At 40.3% G+C, this 23004-nt stretch overlaps 1 protein-coding gene across 14 annotated transcripts in view; it reads right to left on the reverse strand.

The window, feature by feature from the left end:
* Positions 1-2408: 2408 nt before the first annotated feature.
* EMSY (EMSY transcriptional repressor, BRCA2 interacting) overlaps positions 2409-23004 on the reverse strand; it is a 39157-nt gene continuing 18561 nt past the window's right edge. For 6 of the 14 annotated variants that reach the window (XM_035330436.1, XM_035330460.1, XM_035330498.1 and 3 more), the window contains 13 exons: positions 21823-22122; positions 19579-19728; positions 17896-18069; positions 15850-15986; positions 14164-14337; positions 13061-13259; positions 12130-12294; positions 11751-11909; positions 9927-9986; positions 8721-8875; positions 6841-7404; positions 5488-5994; positions 2409-3973 (listed from right to left, as the gene is read on the reverse strand). In XM_035330436.1, the coding sequence (XP_035186327.1) occupies positions 3779-3973; positions 5488-5994; positions 6841-7404; positions 8721-8875; positions 9927-9986; positions 11751-11909; positions 12130-12294; positions 13061-13259; positions 14164-14337; positions 15850-15986; positions 17896-18069; positions 19579-19728; positions 21823-22122 (2939 nt within the window). In that variant the 3' untranslated portion in view covers positions 2409-3778. The remainder of the gene's footprint in view (positions 3974-5487; positions 5995-6840; positions 7405-8720; positions 8876-9926; positions 9987-11750; positions 11910-12129; positions 12295-13060; positions 13260-14163; positions 14338-15849; positions 15987-17895; positions 18070-19578; positions 19729-21822; positions 22123-23004) is intronic. The other 8 variants (XM_035330542.1, XM_035330474.1, XM_035330446.1 and 5 more) reach the window with 7 other exon arrangements.

Below are 23004 nucleotides of genomic sequence, written 5' to 3' on the forward strand. Positions count from 1 at the left end.
CTGGCAGGAAAATGCAGAGCCTGTTCTTTAGCACTCCTAATGGCTTACCTTGACCCTAGGGAAGGGAGCGAATCCCGAGCCTGGTATGGCCGGATGGGCACTAAACACACTATGGCCAACGTAGGCAAACCTATGAGTAGTGTGATTCTTCTAGCTCGGTATCCTAAAAATTGTGAATGGCCTTTTCAGGATTGAACGCTGCCAAGCTGAAACTGTCTGCCTTTGCTGTGCCCCTAGGGGGGATTCAAAAGTGATGTTTCATCTCTGAAACGCGTCTTAGATTTACGGAGCTGTTCACACACCAAGGGGAAAAAGTATGGTCTCAAATTTTCCTGACTTTGATTTTTCTAAAGGTCTTTGGTTTTGTTTTTAAATCCTATTTACTCAAGCATTCTGTTCAAAGGGTCCTCCACGTGTATGATGACATTCGTACTTCTGGTTTTCCATTTTGCTCTCAAATTTCAAAATCCCGTTTTGTCAGCAGTAGAAAGACTGAAAATGCAGTTATCCCCATGGTCAAATCTTTCCAGGAAACGTAGCCCTCTGTGACACCCTTACACTACTCCCGTATTTTACTACTTTCTCCAATGTTGTTTCACGGCATCAGATTTGGAGGATTTACACAGGTACTATTGCCGTGCCAGAGCACGTTTGTTAAAATGTTGAGTTCAAAGCAACTCTTCAGTCCTTTTTCACCTGCTCTCCAACTCACCCCCAGCTTCCCGCTAAGCTACAAGCCTATTACCTGCCAATTCCCAGGAGCACCGCCTGTGATCATCATCATAGCTCACCTTTATTCTGTTCCAAGGACGGTCATCAAATTTATTTCAGGAAGGACGATGCGGCTTATTAGGGATAAGGGATATGCAAATGTTACCGTACGCGCTGATCTTTTATTTTTAGCAGCTCGGTGATATTTATGAGGCTGTGAAGAACGGATGCAGGGCTGCAGGGGGATGAAGGAAGGATTTCAGGGACAGGTATGAAAACTCTGCACATCTGCATTGCAGGACGAGTGCCTGGAATCCATGAAGAGAAGGCCAAAAGCCCCAAGCATCATCATGTCTTGTTGCAACTGTTCTCAGAAATCAAGTAAGTAGGAAAAAATTAACAACTTGACCCTCACGCTTAGCTCATCTTGGACTTTCCTCAATACTAAAGTTATTTCTGTGGTTTGAGTGCTAGAGCAACAAAATAAGGGAATCTGAAACATCTCCTTTGTGAAAGAATGGAGAGAGGAATTTCAAGTTAACCTGAACACACTGATTTCAACAGTCCTTTTCCTGAATGCCTTACACAACCCTTAGCTACCCCCCAGTGTGCTTCAATTTGCCAATCTACAAAACAATTACCTCTCCTGGCACCACTAAAAGCCCACTTGTTTTTCAGGATATTGCTGTCCTCAAGGAACTGGCAAATATTTCACTACAGATCTGCTCATGCCTTATCATGCCTTAGTCATCGTTAAAGGTGCAAACAAAACCCTTACATAAAACATCACGCTCAAAATGCAGCAAGATCCCAGGTGACAATGAAAACTTGATCCAAGCCAGAGGAACTGTGCATGGAAAACTACAGAGGATGCCTTGTGCTGGCACCTGCAAAGCTTAGCAGGCTACTTGCCCAATCTCACTGGCAGCCCAATCTGTATTTAATAACTTTCTGTCATTCTGTAGTAACGGGGAACTTTCAGGACTTGGATCATAACTTAGCCCCTCTTGTTGGTCAGTTATTTCCCTAAAACAAGGGCAACAGCTCCCACAACCTGAAACACCTACAGCGGCATACTGCTAGGGTTACTTTGTTTTAACTAGATGAGCACCTAAGCCATGTTTCACTTCATATATATCCTCTTCCATCCTAAGTAGCACAGAAATCAAATCAGTACCTATTCCAACGTAAAGGTAATGCCAAAAGTAAATCGTTTCCTACTCCACCATTTCAGCATGTTGTATTTATCAGGATACCTCTCTACCATAATAAACTGCATCATTTTAGAGCTAATCTTTAGAACTTATCTTTAAAAGGTCTTTAAAAGACGTTTAGATGTAGAGCTTAGTGATATGGCTTAGTGGAGGCCTTAGTTTTATGTCAGAGATTGGACTGGGTGTTCTTGGAGGTCTCTTCCAACCTAGATGATTCTGTGATATTAACGGAAGAGAAAACAGAAGGAAAAAATCTGTATGAAAGTCATAGGAGCTTGCTTTTTCAGCTAAAATCGGTCATTTTATGAAGGAACAGCACCATCTAGGGGACACCGCATGCTCCTATGCAGGTGGATACTCAGCACAAGGAAGGTGATTTTTTTTTTGTTGTTTGGTTTTGCATTTTTAAGTTGGAGGATTCCTCTGGTTGGAATTTAGTCTTAACTACAGTATCAACAGTAAAATCACAGCTTAAAAAAAGACTGACGCAAAAAACTGTATTAGACTTTGGATGAAATCTACTTACAGTAGTACTTCAGCACCAAAAAGTGGGCAGTTAGGCTGATAGATGTATGTACAATTAAATGATATGTCAAAGTCTTAAAATGCTTAGTTATTTATAATGAAATCTATACAAAACAGTTAAAAACGTGTTTTTATATACATTTGAGGAAAAAAAAAAAAAAAAGTATTGTCTTCATTAGCAGAATGTATTAAAACCGGTTCTGTTATCCCATCCACACCCAAACATCTCTCTGCGGCTTGTAACTATCACAAAAAACCCAATGTATTGCTTCGACAAGCCAAGTCATAAGGCTAATTTCCGAAACCTACCGCTGTATTACCGATTTAAGCTTTTAAACTCCCCAAAATGGTCACTTTAAAAACAGCATGTAAGAGTAAAATACAGATTTGTAAAAGCCTTAGCTCACTTCGAAATTCGGAGGTTCAGCTTTGAAAGACGCTGAACCGCTTATCCCCCAGTTTTGAAAAACTGATTTATAGCAAAATACATCCCCGGCACCTCTTTTGTACTAGAATTTACACGCCTGCCTGTTTAACAGGAACTTTTGAAACAACTTGGCCTCACTTTAAGTTCCATATTTAAATAAATAATCACAGATTAACTAGAGTAGATGAGCATTTCACGTGCTTATGGCACAGAGAAACACCTCATACACTGTTACCCTAATTCCTGTAAAGCATGAAAACAAAAATCCACTAGCAAAGCCACATTGCTATCAGTTAGTGATTTTGCTTATTTCCAAACATATTCACCAACAAGAATTTTAAAAAAATAAACTATATTTTTCGGCTTATGAAAAAATCTTAACTCTAAGTGAGCACAAGTGCAAGAAAGCTAACCAATTCCAAAATTCCTGGGGCTTTTCCAGCACTGTCAGAGACACTTTTTCTCTCACATGCTATTTAAAAATACAAATATTTATTAAACATCTTTTTTTTGATGGTGTTTTGCTCAACGGCTAACAAAAAGACACAGCAAAATAAAGATCCCTTTTCACTGAAAGCTCTTTCAGTACCTCGGCAAGGGCTTCGATAGCACGAGCTGTAGATTTCGCTGCAGATTTGCTTGTTAACAGGAGTACATTCCGCTGTCACAGGTTTACTATATCTCAGTAACTACATCTCTTTTTTTTGTCTTTTTTTTTTTTTTCTGGAAACGATTTTTAAGACGCAGCTTTTGCGATACTGTCTTGTTAAAACACACTGATGCTTCAAGGGTCCAATGAACGACTCTAATAGGCAAAGTGCTCTAAGACATCACAATACGAGGGCATCTTGGATACTCAAATCCCAAGATATTTTAAAGTGCACTCCCGTGTCCCAATTCCTTAGGATTGTTCAGCAGAACTTTGCGAGGGGCTGGGCTCGGTGCCGTCCTCGGTGCTACTGTCCACGTCTTGCTCCATCGCCGTCTCCTCATCGTCGAGGCGCTGACTGGTGAAGTTGTTGAGCTCCAGGAGCCCGCTGGGTTCCACTACCACGTTGGAGCTGGAGTGACAAGGGATGGAATATTGTGGGATGGTCTGAAAGAAAAAAAAGAGATTTAAGTTTTAACTTGCACAGCTTTTGCAGGTGAAGGCGTCCGCGCGCGTGCAGGTACTCATGGAAAGGGGCAAGTTGATTTCCAAGAGCACTCTTCCCTAGCTAAAGCCCACTGCATCTCACGCTACGTTAGCCAAAGCTTCAAGGGACCCTTTCACAGGGCTAGGTTGTGAAAGATAAGAACCTGAACGCTCTTGCTGGTAAGGCACTGCTCTTGGGCTGGGATCTTCGCTACGTGCCTGTGACAGATTTCCAGCCGCTAAACGACCAATATCCACCACCCATCACTCCCCAAATGCAAAGCAGAGAGAATACTCTCATCAGCCTTATCTTTTCCTAGTTTTGTTTCAAACCAGGCATTCAGTTTTAAGGACTACATGATATGACAGTAGCTCTGACCCTGTCTCAGAGCTGCAGTAGCACAGAGGCTGAGGAAACAAAATGGAGCTAAGCTATTTATTTCTGCTTAGGCTTTTGTTGGTCCTAGGAATTGACTCTACACCTTTATACAATCCAAGGTTCTGGGCAGTATTTTGGTTTGGAAAAGCTTGTAGCATGCCACAACGATAAACGATACAGATTCTCAAAATACACAGTTTCGAAGTAAAATAGAAATCCACCTTTGTCTATTTAGGGAAATGAGGACTAAGAATGAGTACAAAAACGTTTTCTACAAAAGCAAAAAAGTTAGCTGCAATAAAGATTTTTACAAAGTAACATGAAAAATTTGATAGTTCTGTACACAAGTATTTTTTTCCCCCATCAAAAGCATTTCACTGGAACACGATTCACAATAAAACCATTTCAACCCACACCATTTGTGTAAACATATACAGCGCCAACTTGTCTACAAAGATTCGTCCTATAACACCGAGTCCTCAGACGACTTAGATACTTCACCAGTTGACATTCTGACCACGTATTACATCATAAAACATCATATCCAAGACAACAGAATCAATTAAAATATCATTCATCAGGTAGGCAAAGATTCAAAGCATTTATAGTCATTTTATCTCCAAAGTGGCAAGACTTCACATGCAAAATTAACAAACTTTCTTGAGAATCCAGACCTTATTTGGTGAACTCTCCCACCCACAAGGCAGAACCCCTCTATTTCATTTTTTTTTTGCCCTAATATTATACTCAGAGGTAACTCTAAAAGGTATCAAAAACTTCTAGATCCAGTTCCATAGTAAGCGGTGATGGTCACGCTTTTTAACGGTTCAAAGGGAGGTTTGTAAGAGATGAGCTTGTTTTGTTTTCTCAACAGAAAAACAAAAGGAAGACGCTAGGAACACCGTGAACGACATAGTGCTGGAGAAACTCCTTTTAACGGGAGCTACCCACTTTCAAGTAGCAATCCATTGGAAAAAAACACAAAAAGTGAAGAAAAAAAAAAATACTCGAACATCGTTCGGTTGCTATCATCACATTAGACAAAGCGAGTTTGCTCTGCTCAACCTTTGTCTCATTTGCTCTGGTCTTCTCTTACCTGGATAACAATTTCTGATGAGCTCTCTTCAGCTTTCTTTTGTGATACATTCTGAATGTGTATAAACTGCTTTGTTGTAGGCATTCCTTGTGCATCGAGTTTCCTCTCTGTTACAGAAGGACCAACAGCAGGAGGACTTGGACTGGATTCTTTACATGTCTGTTGCTGGGGGGTGGAAGTTGCCGTCATCCCTACTGCAGTCACCCTCGGCACCTGGGTACAAGGTGACGCCTCTGCTTCGTTAGCGGGCGTCCTAGTGGATGTGGCCTTGCTTGGGGGATCCACTACCAGAGTTTCTACGTTTGTGTCACCTTCCACCACAGACATTCTCAAAATGTCTGCTACTGCTGTCTTCGTGGATGCCTGCGTGGGAAATAGGCTCGTGACCGGCAGTGCCAGCTGGGGCACAGCACTGCCACCTGCTACCTTTGAAACAGAAGGAGGCTGATGCCCCTCAAAAGTTATCTTTGTAACTGTGGATCCTTGCGTTATAATTGGATGCTGCACCTGAAAATCAAATTTTTGTTGTGCATGTTACAGCTAGATTATTATTATTTTTTTTTTATTATTGAAAATCTACTCAGTATTTCCAAGGACAGTATGGCACAAACAACATACTTGCTATTAGGAAGACAGTTGAAACTCAGTGTTTTAACAAAGGAATTAGCAATGATATGGTAACAGTTAATTGAAGCCTGGGGGAAAGCAGCTCTTTGGGCTGCTACGTAAGGATTGTAGCAGTATAATACCACAGCAGCCTCGTTTTCCTTTGGGATTTACATCCCCATGTGATGTTTGTTAACCCTGTTGTTTTCACATCTACTCCTGAAAGGGCCAAAAAAAATTCTGGAGTTAATTTTTTTTTTTTTCCATGTTTCTTAGTCTTTTCGTTTTCCCCTCCCAAGGAAAATCAAATTAGTCCTGTACATGAAAGACATTTAACTTCAGGAAGATGTAAACTACAAAGGAAGACGTACAATGGAGCCTTAGGAGACTGCAGTGTATTCATCTTTATTTCCACAGAAATAAAAAGTGCTACGGGAACGGAAATTAATAACGTGTCATATCTAAAAAAAAATAAAAGAAAATAATTAGGGACAAATTCCATGCACCGATGGTGGCAGAAATTCATAAAAACTGTCCAACAAAACACGTTTGTGAACTCTACGGATTTTTCCCCTATAACATGTGCTTCTCTTTCCTAGTGTCAACCTTCTGATGGGGGTAATTAATACCAGCGGAATGAGGAGTTCTCTCTTGCCAGGACAAAACACTGCTACAGCGACAGGGTTGGTGTTTTGATTTTTCCTTGAATAGCGACGTGTATTTTGCATGCTATCAATATTCCGTTACCTGGCTCGCTGGCTGTTTCTCTGAAGAGGCAGGTAGCTGCATTTGACTCTGGGGGGGTTGGGGTTGCACGTAGATTTTTTGTGCCGTTGGTGCCTGTTGCAGTTTGGGCAGCTGCTGCGTGGTTTTTACTGCAAGCACCTGTACTACAGTTTGCTGTGGCTGTGCCACTAAGGTAGGGAGTTGCCTTTCTTTGGCCATCATGTGGTGGGGGGGGTGCTGTGCATCTGGTTTGGTCTGTGCTTGCTCTTGCTGCAGGGGGGTTAGCTTTTGATGCCTTATGGAAAGCTGGGGCATTTGTGGGAGTTTGTGCTGGATTTGATCGGCCTGCAGGTGGATTGTCTGCTTCTGTTTAGTCTGGAAACACTGCAGAGTTTTCACTTGCAGTTGAGTCTGTTCCAGCTGCGGCTGACTCAGTTTTTGCTGTTTTTGCGCCTGCGATTGTGTCAGGGCAGATCTGTAGAACAGGCCAGTCTGAGGATCTAAGGTGTCCATCTCTTCCACTTCTCCCTCCTCAGTTCCAAGTTGTTCACTGTGTTTGGTAAACGCAGTGTGACTGCTTAAGGCCTTAGGAAGAAGAAGTGAAGAGCAAGTCAGTAAAGAGAAATCCAAATTGTAAGTGTGCACAATCTAAAAACAGTTTTCATTCTTCAGCTGTACTACTTCACCTTGTTTTACAACCCACGTATACCCTTATGCAGAATTCATGATTTCTATGCAATCAACAGCTATTTTTAACACCTTAAAATGCAGCAAGTCCCCATGTGACATTAACTACCTAGCTAATCCTCAATGGAGATTGGGTGACCCTTGCTTGCATCAGACAGAGGTTCAAAACCACTAAAACTGCACAGAAGTTGAGCAGGAAGGAGCAGGGGTTAGCAGGTGGTTGGATCAGTAGCTACTCAAAACCGGAACATCTTCACAAATTCTTATTCTGCCTCTTGAAAGCCTTGCCACCTACTCCACGATTTCTGCTGCAGCTCCCGTATACCTACCCATCTACCCATCCTAGTTCAGCGCAGATCCTCTCTTCTCTTTCCCTCCACAAAATTTTATTACAATTTCTCTTGGGCATTGCACAAACATTTTTTTTTGATGGAGCAAGAGATCTACGTTACTGTGCCTTCCAAACCACGGTACAGACGTACTAATTAGTAACTATCAGGATCCTCTTTGCAGGGGGTTTATAACCCTAACGTGGCACTGGTCCACAGCTGGGGCTGCTAGAGGTTAAAGCATCACAGATCTGAGCAGCGTGCATTCACTGGGTGGTCATCGATTGTACTTGAACGACAAAAACATCACCTCTTGAATGAAGGCAGCAGCATGGCTTCAGTAATATTTCTCCATAAGCTGCCCAGCTTAATTAATTGCTTGGGATCTTTACTATAAATGTCTAAATATAATCTAGGTTTTTGATTCAGCAAGAGAAGTTTGCCTATTCATAAACTGAAGCCCTTGAATCCAAAAGACACCTGTGCTCTGTGTACTGCTCGGATTCTGCTTCCTCTTTCCCTACACCAACACCAATGTAATCTGAAGAACGCAAACCCCGAAAACACAACATACAGAAAAAAAAATAGCTTGTTGCTGTCAAAGAGATGGCACAGACAGCAAGAACTTACCTAGGAAACTCTTTTCCACAGTGGCTGTGGATACCTCTTGCTTAACACTCTCAAGTCATCTCATTAACTGCTTCCCTTTTAATAGGGAAAATAACCACCACCCTCCCCATCGGAACAGGCAACATTAAACTGAAGTTACAAATCTGCCCTCAAGACTTAGCATTTCCAGTGGCACCAACGTGCTCATTGTGAACAAACCCTGGTCGCCTACAAAATTCACTGTTTATAGACTGCTTGGAAAAGAAAGGGTACAACCTGCTGCATGATATGGGTAATTGCGCCCGTGGAGGATGCGGGGATAGATTTCACCACAACAGAAGTCTGCGTTGCTGTCTGTGACTGCGCCACGTGCTGCAGCAGAGTCCTCTGGGGCTGGGATGACTGCTGGTGGGGCTGGGACCGATGGCTAACTGAAAGTAAAGAGGTCAGTGGCACTTCTCCAGAACTCACTGCAGAACTTAATTATTTGCTTTGTACCTAACCTTCAGCTCAAAGCACGAGTGAAATAAAAACCTGAGTTTGAAATGCATCTTTTACTGCAAGCTAGCTTCAACCTTTAAGTGCACAGCTATTCTGAGAAGCCTCTAAAAATAGCCCCTCAGGGGTTTTGCTTTTGTCTCTGATTCCTGAGTAATTGTGCTTGGTCCAAATCTCCTCTGGTTTCCCTCTCCCAACACAACCTCGCATACAGGATCTGTATTTTCAGCTGGGTTCATTTTTTATGTAACCAGCACAACAGCACACAGCAAATTGCAGAGTACAATTACTACAAATTATTCTGTAATCTTTACAGGTGCTAAAAGCACCTGCACAATTGACTGCAATTAAGAACAGCAAGCCTTGCTCACTGAATTTCTCTCACTGATAAATCACAATACTCTAGAGCATAGGCTAAATTTGCAGGATTAGCAATTAGAAAATGTTCTGGTATTAAAAACAAGCAAGGTTGATAAGAAATCACAGGCAAGAAGTAGAGACCTTGTCTTGCGTCTGTGACTCTTGTTAGGGCAGTTACAACTAAGTTCTGGAGCTACAGTTAGGGCTCTGTAATTAAACAGTGGATTGACAGAGAAATGATATTCTGGTGAGAAAAAAAACCCCAACCATTCTATATTGCAGTCACTGATAAGACACGAGTCCAAATTATACGTCTGGCCATACCACTATGTAAATATTTGCTTTAATTAACTTTTTAGTCATACAATACTGAAAAAACAAAGGATAAGAAGTAGTTTATACCCAGTTACAAGATAACTGAACGTTAGAAGATACTAAAGACCTTGCTGAGAGTTGTAAGAAAGGTCTATTTTTGAATTAATATGACAATTTTACTTTCACACTCCAGGAGAGGAGTTGGATTATATCGGTACCAGCCTGCATGCTGTGCCAGATCCGTCGTGGATATCCCGCAACAGTTCCTGCACAATTTAAAGCTTCATTTAATGAAGTAAAGCTTCTAACCTATATGGTTGTGTAGATATTCTTCCGAATGTGAACCAATACAGTGTTGTCTTCCTGAGTCTGCAGACAGACAAAAATAGTGACACTAAGATGTGTGAACTGCTCCCCTCATCTCACTCGGAAGCACATGTTGAATCCCAGCTCCCAAACAGATTAAAAGGTATCTAAATCCTTTGGTCTAAGCACATGCAGGAGATTACACACCAGATTATAGCTTGTAGACTATCTTACGACTGAATTTTTCTAGCAGAAAATACAGCTCCATGGATTGCTGATGAATCCTGGGAAGCACAAATTAAAACAAAAGGAAACACTGCATGCCCTGGCAGGGTTCACTTAAACTGAGTGAAAGGGAAGGGGCAAAAAACAAAGGGCAAAATCACCAGTTTTGTGCTCTAACAGAGACTGCTGTTAGTCAACCCACAGCAGCCTGCACTTCTCTGGTAGATTCTTGTAAATCATCTCAAAGTTTAAAAAAATAAAACACTATTCCAAGCAGCAATCACAGTTTAGGGAAGCTTTCAATTTTTATATTCCATATGGCTTCCAAGCTGCAGGAAAAGACTGAAGCCTACAGAGATACTGCCTGTAACTCCTTCTTCTCCTCCAGCACCCAAAGGGACCTAGTTTGCATCAGCTTTTACAGCAAGATCCAGCAAAAACTGAAACCTTGAATGTCAGTGAACATGACTGACTTGTTAATTGCAGATCGGTTTACCATTATTTATGGTACTTTGGAGTCTCTTTTAACAGGGATCCAAGGGAGCATGACTCAAACGTTCAAAGCTGAAGCCAGATACAGTAAGTGCTATTTAAAAGAATAACACTAGTCCTCCACCCCCAGTTCCACGGTGCTTAAATTTAGATCATACAAGGGATGAAAGCAAGGGGAGAAGGTGAGAACAGGAAAATGAAAAAAGAAAACATCAGATTGGACATTTAACTCCGAGAACATTGAAGTTATGGACAGGTACTTATTCCTCTTTTCCAATGGTTAATTTTCAACTTTTTTTTTTCTTCTCCGTTTTCCTAATAAAGTTAGTAGGGAGGCCAATAAGGTAGAGTTAAGAAATTAAAACAGGACACACATCATTTGATCGTCTCATGCATATAGGGAAGGTGGCTCCTAACTAGAGTTCTGAGGGTAGAAGAGAGCATCAGAGATGCATGATACAATGAGAGAGCTGTCTGGTGGAAGGGATTCATTGGGTGAGACAAAAAAGGACAACCAGACAGGAGATTAAAAAAGTTAAGGGTTGATTCCCAACCATAATTCCAGTTTAAATTATTCATTTGTTTAAAAAGTGCAAATTTAGCAGAACAGATCCTTCCAGCTAACAACGAAGCTGGGATCTACACTACCATGCTAAATGCCTACCTGGCCTGAAAACCTAGTTAATGCTTGAAATCAAGTAACATTTAGCAAATACGGATGAAACTAACTCAAAATCTGCCTTCTCTCAAAACAATTAGTGCAGTTCCTGTAGCTTCATTCCTACTTTTTCCTTACTAGACATTTTCCTAAGGACAAGGGAACTGCCTTTCCTCACCATCAGATATGGGGACAAAATATCTGTTCCACTAGGATGTCCCGAAGCAACAACCAGTTGTTTCAGTTAGAAACATTCTCCAGCACGTCCTAGAAAAGCAGATGCAGTTTCTGCCCCTCCCTGCACAGAACCTCAGGAATGGAAGAAAACATTCATTTCCTCTATTAAGGATTAGAGTGAATCAAGTGAAAGACAACTCCAGTGTAAGAAAACTTCAGATTAGTCCCCAGACTTCAACTGCAAACCCACGGTCACACTATCTTAAGTCACTTACCAGTTGTGATATATTCGGCAACTAATTCCGACTCTACTACAGCAATTGAAGGGCTTTCTGGAGAATGCCTCTTTTCTTGGGTCATCTGGATTGGGACAGCCATTTGGCTCAAGTCGATGGTAGGCTGCCTCGGCTTCGATTCTAACTTCTCCTTCACTGCTTTGGAAGAAAAGCAGGATGCATTAAAATACATCTCCGACGTAAATGCAATGGTTTAATTAAACATACCGTGAATACGATGTAATTGTTTCAAATGGACTTTTACAGGGTAAAAAGAAAGGAATTAAGGTGATTATAGAACATATCACAAACTGCTGCTTCAACAGGTGGCAGCTGAGTGCTTTGAAGTGATCCTAAACAACCACGTGTGTTTTCACACCTGTTGTCTGCTGAAGTTCTAGCAAAGCTTTTATCGTGGAAGTAGCCGACTGAGACTCATTGGATACATCCTGGTAAATTATTGTAGGGCTTGTGTCCACAGCTATTTCGTGTTCTGACCAATCTTGACTTCTTGAAGCAATCACATGGACTACAGGCTGAGAATCTGGTCACAAGAGAACAAAAGCACATCAGGCTGACACAGAATTGGGTTGGAGAATTCTCATCCAACCTCTTGCTCAAAGCAAGGGTAGGGTTCAAATTTAGATCAAGTTAGTCATCATCCATTAGTTCTGAACTTTGACAAGGATACATCATCTCATTCTTCAACGTTTTTAAATATGCTTTTTTAATTACAAGTGACTCAAAGTAAAACACAGCTAATGTTATCATCGAGTTTCCAACAAAAAGATTCTGGTTTTTAGCTGTTTATAAAAGCCTTGGTTTGAACAATTAAATTCAGTAGGTTTCTTTGTACGTTGAATTCAGCTTGAAGCTTTTCAGAAAGTTTTAGTGGTTCAGATTGTCAACATGTATTCGGCATCCTCAATTTACACATCATAAATTTTGCTAAGTTTGCTGAATCTTCAACATTTTTAAAACGTTAAATGATAGTACAGAGAAACAGATACAGAATTATTAGACAAAGTGACTGATAGCACACAAGTAAGCACACGTGTTTTACTAAGAGTCATTTGCTTTTTTTCGGAGGCCAGGAAGAAAACACGATTCCCACTTTTCACACAGGAAAATGCTGTGTGTAGTAAACAGCTCATAGAAGATGAGTAAGCTCCTAAGGGCAGTGAACGCTGACACTCATTGCTAACAGACTGGGTGAAGAACTGTACTGAAGAGATGCACTGAAATACATGAATCTTGCTGGCATGTTTGAGAGGAAGACCGTTCATATGTTATGAAACACTAAGACATACCTTGAGAGCTCTGGGAGGACTCCGTGGAAGAAGAACTGCTATCAGTGTAGCTTTGTGGTTCTTCTTTCACTTCTGGGAGAGACGAATTTCCTGTGTCTGCTACCCTTGATGCCTGCTGCAACGTTTCAGTTACCAACTGCCTAGTTTGTTCGCTCACAACTGTTGCTTGAAATGTCACTGGCTTTGGTTTTATGAGGACCTAGTTAGAAAGACAGGTTGCGGACGGTAAGAGCACTCAAGAAAACAGACCTGAGCAATCAGAGAACAGCGTGCCACTACAACAGATCAAGGTACAAGACTCGTATAACATTGATAACTCGCTAAAAGAAGTCTACCTGTAAATTCAGCAGCTCTGATTACGAGACCAGTAAATGGCAGTGCACAAGTAATGCACTTCTCGGTAATTTGGAGCACTTAACACAATGAAGCACTAAACAGTCATTCTTCATGGCTTGACACAACGGTGTGGACAAGGGAAAGCTACACGAGTGAGCTGGAACATGCACTGCATTGATAAAGACAAGCACCTCTCTTCCTTAGCCCACAATAGTCTCGAATGATCAAGACACGAAACATTACACCTGATGTAACTTGAGCTCTTTTACATACAAAGCGCAACCAGAAATAAAAGTTGAAACTGACAGTGTCCAGAAACAAGCTCGGTCTACAGCCCACCAGCTATACAAGGCTGCAGGGACAACCTGAACATACACCAGTGACAGAACAGCTTCAATAAAGCTCTCACGTTTGACACATGGCCTACGTCCTGTCTCCACATCTTTACTTTTAACAATCCGACCATTAGCTTTAACATTTAAGAGGCATCCAGAGCCATCCCCGGATAGCTTAAGTTTCAGCTATGTAACAGACTTAGCAATTCCTTTCGGCTTGGTCTAGGCCTCCAAGAAAAGCTAACGAACGCCAACACTGCGCTCAAGAAGCCAGAATCAAGGCCACCTCAACACTTTCCTACTTCTCATTCCCCAGAGACACATTCTGCATATATTCATCTTGCAACAGATGTGGCAACACAGTGAAAAATGATCTATTTCCCGGTAAAATTTAGGGGTACATTTCAAAACAGAAATGGGTCCTCACTGTACCTGCGTTTTCCCTTGCTGACCATAAACAATTTTAGTTGGGATGATTTTGGTGGCTGGCTGGACCGTGGACCCTATTCCTTTTGGCTGTGTAACAATCATTTTTGTGATGGGTCTTGTGGCAGTGATGATAGCAGGTTTTGCTCCTGCTGGCACTGCCTGAATAGTTTTCTCCCCCTGTAGAGAAGCCAAAGTTTACAGGTTAACTGAGTGAAATTGTTCAGAGAGACCCACTTCTCTAAAAAAATACACAGTTATTGGTGAGTGTGTGTACCACAAAATCAACCTGCTGCTGTTAGAACTAGATGTATTTAACACAAAGAACATTCAAAGACCAAGAACAAAAAACCCTATGGCTTTGAATGGAAAAGCTACCAAAATCCCCTCTTCCATTGCTTTACCTTTTGAGCTGCTCTGAGTAAAAAGAGTAACTAAATGACACTGACCAGTTTTTGAAGTTGCTTCAAAGAATTCACCTAAGTTGGAACTTTCTTCAAATCCTTCACAAATGTTTTTTTTAAAACTTGTTTCTATTAGCTCTAATTTTGGCCCAACATCTATGAAACCTGAACTGAGATTCTAAAAATAAATTAAATAGAGATCTTTGTATTATCCTCATGACCCAGACATTAATTATGTCTGGACTTTATTTTTTTTTTTTCCTAAGTAAAATTTCATTTATTAAAAAGAAAAATGCAGATTCACAACTGTTTCATGGGAAACATTTGATTTTGGAATAGTTCTGACACACGACTAGACTCTTGATAGCTTAAGAAGAGCAAAGAAATTGAGCATGCTTTTTTAGTTCTGCACAGTAACAGACCATACGAGGAACTACGTTAGTTGGCAGTTCTCACAGCACTCCTACTAATTCCCGTCAAGTAGCTGGAAATCCCAAGAGCCATAGTTGTTGCAGAAATACCATCACATTCTGGTGTTTCCTACTGTGTAACATCACAGGATTCCCATTTGTGTGAAAACATGGCTTTAGGTTTTGTTCTTATTTAAACTACAAAAGTAGAAATCTTCAAAAAAAAAATGTTTCCTAAAAGGTTTCAAAAAAAAATCCTACTGAGCTCTGCTAGCCAAGCAGACTTGAAAAGATTCCACGATTAAAGCACTACATCTCTCAGTTTTGGCTACGAATGTAAAGCAGGTTCATCATTTTTGTTAGCATTTGAAGGAAAACCCAGCTGAAGCTGGAAACTTGATTTTGTTCTTTCTACGCATCGGGTTATTCAAAAACTAATTCAGCATTATACAATACTCTTGAACAGGCAATCAAAGGTGTGAAGGGACAGCTTATTTCTGCCCAAAAGATACACAGGTGGACATGCAAGCTTATAACAGGACTGGGGTTCTCATTAGACCACCAACAGGGTAAAATTTTACTTATTTTCTTCTGCTTAACCCCTTTCAAGATTACAAAACCATTAACTGTGGAAAAAGGGCAAGCACAAAAGTTTTTATTTTCATTTAACTCTGGGAACAATTCCAGCTTGTTTTAAAGACCTTTCGTATCCTATAAAACATACTCACTCTCCAAACACCCCAAACATTAAGGCATGCTGTATCTGTTACTGAGCTCATGCACAATTTGCTTTTAATTGGGATGTTAGCATAAAGAACACAGCAGCTACCACATCCTGTCACTTGGCCAGAGACTTCAGATTTGAAATTCTTACTTACCCCAGCATTCAACAATGTTGTGACAACGTTTTTGCCTGGAAGCCCTTGAATTGTAGTTCCTTTTCCAGTAGTCTTTTGCACAACAATCACATTGGGCTTGGATGTCATTGGAATCGTAGTGATTTTGGTTGTAGTTCCTTCATTTAAAGGGAAAAGAAGCAGTATGAAGTTTCTCACGTGTACATTTCCTTTCGTTTTAGAAGTTGATGAACTGCATAATGGTTTTTTAATTTGACAGCACAACAAAACAAGGACAGCACCTGGAACAGGAATTTATGCTACCCAACTCAACATACAAAGATCAGTTAAGCACTCTAAGAATTTTTCTTCTACAATCAAGACAGGCACGTGCAGGACAAGAGTAGTTCATGCTGTGTGAGTACAGTCTGCCCCTTCTCATGAATTACAGAGCAGGCTAATGCAAGTTTCTCAAGCTAACATGCCTAACTTTTCAAAGGCTCATGTTAGCAGAGATAAGGGCAAGACTAATACTCTAGTCAAGGTCCTATTTGCACAGATAAGTTGACTGAGATGACTTCAGAGCACTCAGATAACCTCTGCAGAAGAACATACGTACTAAGAAAGAGAAAAGCCACCGCTTTCCAGAACTGAACTGCTGCAATATAAATGACCAATCGTGTACTGGAAAAAATGCTATTGTTTTAAAAAGCAGTTCTTGATAGATGAGTTTGTGTTTTTATTTTTATTTATTTTGAAGTGCTGTGTTAGCTGTTTCTCTCCCTTTCCCAATTTTTACTAAGTTCCATTCCCCACATCAGGTTATCTACCTACAGCAAGAGGTAAATTTAGACAACCTTCCACAATCTACAAGAGTACACACACTCGTATTTAAGTCATTAATGTTATCAGACTGCCATTCCAAAGATGTACTCAGGCAGCTTTTTACCATCCCTTCCTCTTTCTCCCTGCAGAACGTACTCCTCTGTCAACGTAGCTGCAATCCCAAGGATTCCTCTCACTACCTTCTACCCACTAGTCATATCTGCTGATACTTCACTATATATTTCAGATTAATAATTGTATTAATTCTGAGAAAAGGAAGACTTGCTTGGACAAGATCATCGTCTTTTAAGTTTTAGTGACTTAGGACTTATCTAGATGGCTAGGTAACTGCACCCTCAGCGGGAAAAAAAAGAAAAAGAATATGAATCAAAAGCAAACATCCGTTCCAAAGTTGTGCCAGGAGCTGGCTGGCAGCATGCTGGGTCTCTGCTAAGCACCAACAGTGTGAGCTCTGAATAATTCAGAGATATTACTAGAAAAGAACAGACCCAGCAAATCCTGCACCCAGCTAGGAAATGAGGCAGACCTTCTCTTCATAAGCACTGTCAAAGTCCAAAACAGACACTGAGAACTGCAACTGGTGCAGGTGTGCTTGTTCCTGATCCTAAGGAGACCCTACGTACTGTGGTTACGCTGACAGAGAATGTTGAGGGTGGTCAGGAGACTAACAAAGACAAGCAGCTGGATCTGCACAAAGCTGGGAGAAAAAATAGAAGGATGCTAAGGGAAAGACAGACTGACACTATTGAAAAAAAAAATAAGGGGGGCGGGGGGAAGGAGGATGCTGGACAGCTAACTCTACAAAGTTAATTTTACCTATTGGGTTTTTTTTTTTTTTTTTGGTTTGTTACTTTTTTTGGCTGTGCAATGGAAGAAAAAATAACAGCATCCAGATTACAGAATGTTTTAAACTGGGACTAAGACAGTTTTCTGATCTTCCAGCCCTCTAATAAAAGACAATATAGCAGTTTTTCTCCACATTTCTCTTTTCTTTCAGGCTTCCCCCACATTAGATGCTTCCATGTTAAATATGAGAATCACTATAATCCACAGGTGTATTTTCCTTCCTTACCTTCCACCTGCTATTTTCACTTTTATCCTCAGCTATTTTTCTTCTGAGTTACCTTCTCCAATAAAGCCCTAAAATTTCTTTAAGCACATAACCCACAGAAAAGCCCAATTAAAGCAAGTAAAAACTTGCTTGTGACCGAAGTTTAAATATCAAACAACTCATATGCCTACCAGAAACAATATTACTGCTGATAATCTTGCCTCCCAGCGTAGCCAGTGATTTTGGCACTACTGTAATGATGCTGCCACTTGTGGTTTTCACATACGTTGCAGCCCCTGGAGTTCCAGCCATCCGGGCCCCTATAGAGGGGCTAACTGTTGGCCGCGTATATGTTGCTTGAGTTCCTGTTTTGAAGAGAAAACAAAGTTTGTTGTTAGAACATGATTCCCCGCTAGTATTTATGGGGAAAAATAAGTTAGTCTAGAAGAAAAGCACTAGAATTTATTCAGAGAGCTCCTACGCTGAAATTTATCACTACCCTTTACGATCCCACAGGCAGTTTTTAAACCTGCTGAGCAACGTTCAAGTATATGCCGACTTTAAAATAGCCTAAGAGTTTTGTGAAATATTATTATTACGCTCTACGACTACTACATTTTAATTCATATCCTTGTTCCTAAGGTTTTGTGCTTTTTTTAAAAAAAACTGTTCAATAGCTACGAAGATTCTACCTCTATGTTTGCCTCTTGCTCTGTCAGATGCCCAAGAATTCTCTGATTGAACTACCAGAATGGATTCCTCTCTCTTGAAGGATACCTCTACTCTCACTTTACCCATGATACAAATCATTTAGGAAGGCTGACAGTGACTGATCTAAATATATCTCAAAGTGAGACATTGAATTTTACAACGACAACGTAATTTTACAGTTTTAGTAGTTGAATAAATCCTCCCTATTTTTTTATACCTCCTCAGAATGGAAAGAGATTTGAGCCCACAAAAAAACTTGCTCAAAATAACAACAGGAGTCACTACTTACACTAACGCTGCAATTCCATTCTGCCTGTACAGCTGCAGATAACGCTCTACAGACATTGCTACCGATCACGCAGCAAAACAACTCGCTTTAACAAGCCATGCGTTCAGATCCAACGGAGCAGAATCCAGGTTTTACCAATTCAATGAACTACCTAACTGCTACATTTTTATATGCTTTGAAATGCTTGCGTGAAGTATTTCAAGAGGTAAAGTTTACAAAAAGAGCATTAATCGTTAGCTTATGCTACTATTCCCAACTCACGCAAAAAATTCAGCGTGCAAATTAATCTGAGTTTTCAGAAAGCTAGGATAAAGCTGCCTTGCAATTTTTCCTCATACAAGTTTTATAATCTGCATAGTCTGCATTATTTCTGATCCTCAATCAACAAAACACAAATACAATTAGATCCCCAGAAAAACACTGAGTTTAAAATTCAATTTATAGGCCCTTTTTGTAAGTTCACTGGGAGACTACGAGCAAGTCATCCGTCTTCTAAACTCCACATATGTAAAGTATGAATGATGATGACCTATCTGCTTAAAAAATTAATTAATGTAAATTATGTAATACAAGGTACTACAGAAGTGCAAAGTATTGGTGTAAATTGCAACAAAACTTCCTTTAAAACAAACCCAATGGGGATGGAATTTTCATGCTTTTGTGAATCAATTTAAAGGGATCATAAGGGAATAAAAGAGCACTGAATGCTAAAAATAATTATCAAGAATAATTATCAAAGTCTGTGAATGCACTGTTGTGCTCACTGTTTACAAGAGAGAAGTGCTTTTTTTCTTTTTTTTACCCTAGTAAACAATGTTTTATTATCTGTATGTCTGGGTTTACCCTCCCTTCCCTTCTCAGAACCATAACTTACCAGTGGGAGTAGTGACCAGTTTAGTTGTCATGATAGTCCCATTACTGCTAACCACCATAATAGGTGAATTGCTACTGCTGGGCAAGGTCGCTGTAACTGGTTTGGGAAGGATTTTACTGGGCTGCACCTGTTGAGTGATTATTTTAACACCTAGGAAAGGAGAAAGGTCACTGTTAAAATACAGGCACGAAAAGTTACTTTCTGAAATGCTTTCTCAGACCAAGCCCTAGTGGGCAAGTAGCCTCATGAGGCTTTCATTCTGAGACCAAGTATTCTTAATCCTGAAAAAAATGGTTGTCTTTTTTTTTTTTTTCAGATTTCTTTGCAAATAACAAGACAGTCATCATCTTTGCCTTTCATGTGCCTGTTTCAATTCCTAGCTACTCCCACTGAGGCATGGGATTCCATTCCATCCTTGATTTGTTTTATTGATCTTTCCTGTATATTTTTTTTTGCACGACTCAAAAAGTAGAGCACATTTCCCAGGAACCAACAGGTTACAACCAATACCAAATTGGTGGGTACACAGTGAAGGATGTAAAAATGAAGTAGTTCTTCGTGTATTTGGCCCATACATTTTAATATGCCGTTAAGAGCATGGTTGAATTTCATCTCCATGGAACAAAAAGCTTCCTGCACATTGAGTACTGACATGCGTAAGGAAGCAACTGTGACACTGGTTACAGAAGGTTGCTTTAAGTAAACTATCGTCTCTCTTGATTTATTGCTTATATTGAAGTTGCAAAGGACTTGGACTGAAATAAATTGTAGAAGCAGCAAGAACAAAGGACAGGGACACCTCAGTATGGCAAGGATTCTGCTTGCTTTCTCTAGGTTTGTGTAGAGGAGTAGTGTACGTGTGAGATTCACTTCTCAGTTGCAAACCAAGATTCACGTTGTCTTTTCAAAGGACCTCCAGGCCAGTTGCATCTCAAGCAGTGTTTCATGTTGAGATAAATGAATTGAATTGTGCTGGACAAATGTCATGAAAGACCCAGGCGGAATTAAGCCTATCTAAACATAGGCATATCTGTACACAAATATTCCTAGGTGAACAATTTTGTCCCTTCAGGACATGAAACATCTTCCAGAGATATTTGCTTCTTTCTACGTTGACTATAAAAGCAGTACAAAGCAAGTAAGCTCCAAACTTAAGGGCCATAATGAAGCTGGGGAAACCAAAGCCTTTGCATCGTCCAGACAAACTGGATAAAAAGCATAGTCTCCCTGAGAATCAGCTCCCATCTTTGAGGGAGAACAGGTATCGGATGGTATTTCCACAGATACTTTAACTAAAAAACACTCTGAGCCTAAAATTATAGTAGAAGGCACAGAGTGAAGCTCTTATTGCTCAAGTACTGTCCAGGAAGGATGGAGGCCTCCTACATTTCTTCATTAGCGGATATTTTTTCCCCAGGCAATGGAGCTATAATCCAAGAGGAAGTTTTATTAAAGGACGGGGGTAAGGTTGCTTTTTTTGTTTGTTTTGTTGTATTTTTTTTTTCATTCTATGGCCTGATAATACAAACAAAATAATAAAATACTGACCACATGACTAATATAAAAATATGGACATAAAAATACTTTGCACTTTTATAGCACTTCTTGCTTTAGGATTTGGTAACTTTGCAAGCATCAGTTCTTACCACATCCCACTAAGAACTGCACTTTACAGCAGAGTAAAGCCAAGGCAGAAAGATTATGTGACTTGCCCAAAGTCAACTGAATGAATCCATGTTATAAAAAGAATCAAGTCCAACTCCCCATCTCAGATCTAATTGTATTTTTGCTGTGACAAATATCTCAGAAATAGATTTCAATTTCTGGAGCCAAGAAAATAATCAAAGTGCAGATTAACTTTTTTTTTCCAGTCGATACAGTTGAACAGCTCTTGGATCTTCAGGAAACTGGCATCTTCATGTTGCCAACCACGTTACTTTTCAAAATATTTACATACCTTTAAATGTCTAAAGATAAAACATTTATTCCTAAAGCATGGTCTGCAATACCTGAATCAAACAAGAAGCATGACAGAACCAAATTCTTCAGATATTTTTAGCTAAAAACATTAAAAACATTCTTTACTATCTATTTTTGTGTTTAATGCACAATCCAGTACTCAAGCCCTTATGCCTTAACGACAGCTCCCCATGTACATTTGTGACAGAATTCAGCCCTGCTTTCTTGAGGTGTGGGGTTAGACCTCACCAACCAGCAATACGACCGAAGATTAACTCCAACTACCTGATTCCTGCTTGATCTGAATGGTGGGCTTGATGCCAGGTGGCAACTGAGATTGCTGCGGCTGCTGTTGAGCTACAGAAGACTGTGCCAGCTGCTGCTGCTGTTGCTGCTGCTGTTGCTGTTGTTGTTGCTGCTGCTGCTGTTGCTGCTGCTGAGCCTGCTGTATTTGGTGCAGCTGCTGTTTGGGGGACTGCTGATGCTGTTTGGGAAACTGTGCTAAGATCTGTGTTGGATTCCCAACCAAACCTTTGGGGGAAGGTAGTCTGGTAGAGGCCACTTTAATCGCCGATGTAGACACACCTGTGAAAGAGCAAATGGTTTGAGTAGTGTGATATCAAAAATTACAATTTCTTGTATACTCCTGCATTTAACCTGCCTTTACTACTGAAAGATGCAAATATACATGGGTTAAGAAAAGCTCCTACTTGTATCAGAAATGCTCTGTACAGAGTCAAGGGAGCTTCATGCATTTTCAGCGTGACAGTAGAACATGTTACGGCAGCTAATGCAAAGACTCAACAGTCTTCGTCTCCTTCCTGCACTTTTTGTATGTACAAATAACTCAACAAATCTTTGCAAAGCCAACTTTAATCTTCAATAAAGCAAATATTGTGAAAAATAAAGTGAAAAAAGTGGAAAAAATCAAGACTGCAACAAGCTAGAGACATAGAGATGACAAATGTCAAATCCATCAATGTAAGGGAGTATCCAGCAGTGAACACGTCACCATACAAGAACGAATCAAGTAATGGCATGTAATTTAGAAAACTGTGGAACATCTTTTTTCTGCTTGTAGGTTAAACAATCTTACAAGTGATAAAGTAAAACAATAGGATACAAAACCAAGATTCCCAAATACATAAATACTTTGGTCTTGCACTGTTGTCACATTTCCAATGAAGTTTGGCTTTATCTAAGCTCCACATCCATAAGCACCAAAAAAGACAAAGACCATGTCTCACATTGGCAAGGGCTTGGTTAAAAACTGCCTAAGTGGAACGTTGAAAGAAAATCTCCTCTTTTACTTCTCCTCTATATTTATAGATGGCAGCGATTGTGCTAACAGCCATAATAAACTCTAATTCTGGCAATCTAAATAAGCAGCCTCCTTCTCACTACATCACCTAAGACAGGTTCTCAGTTTTCTTGCTCAGCTGTTTTCACTCACAAATTTCACTTGCT

This window comes from Oxyura jamaicensis, chromosome 1 (genome assembly GCF_011077185.1).
Source record: "Oxyura jamaicensis isolate SHBP4307 breed ruddy duck chromosome 1, BPBGC_Ojam_1.0, whole genome shotgun sequence".
NCBI classification, from domain to species: Eukaryota; Metazoa; Chordata; class Aves; order Anseriformes; family Anatidae; genus Oxyura; species Oxyura jamaicensis.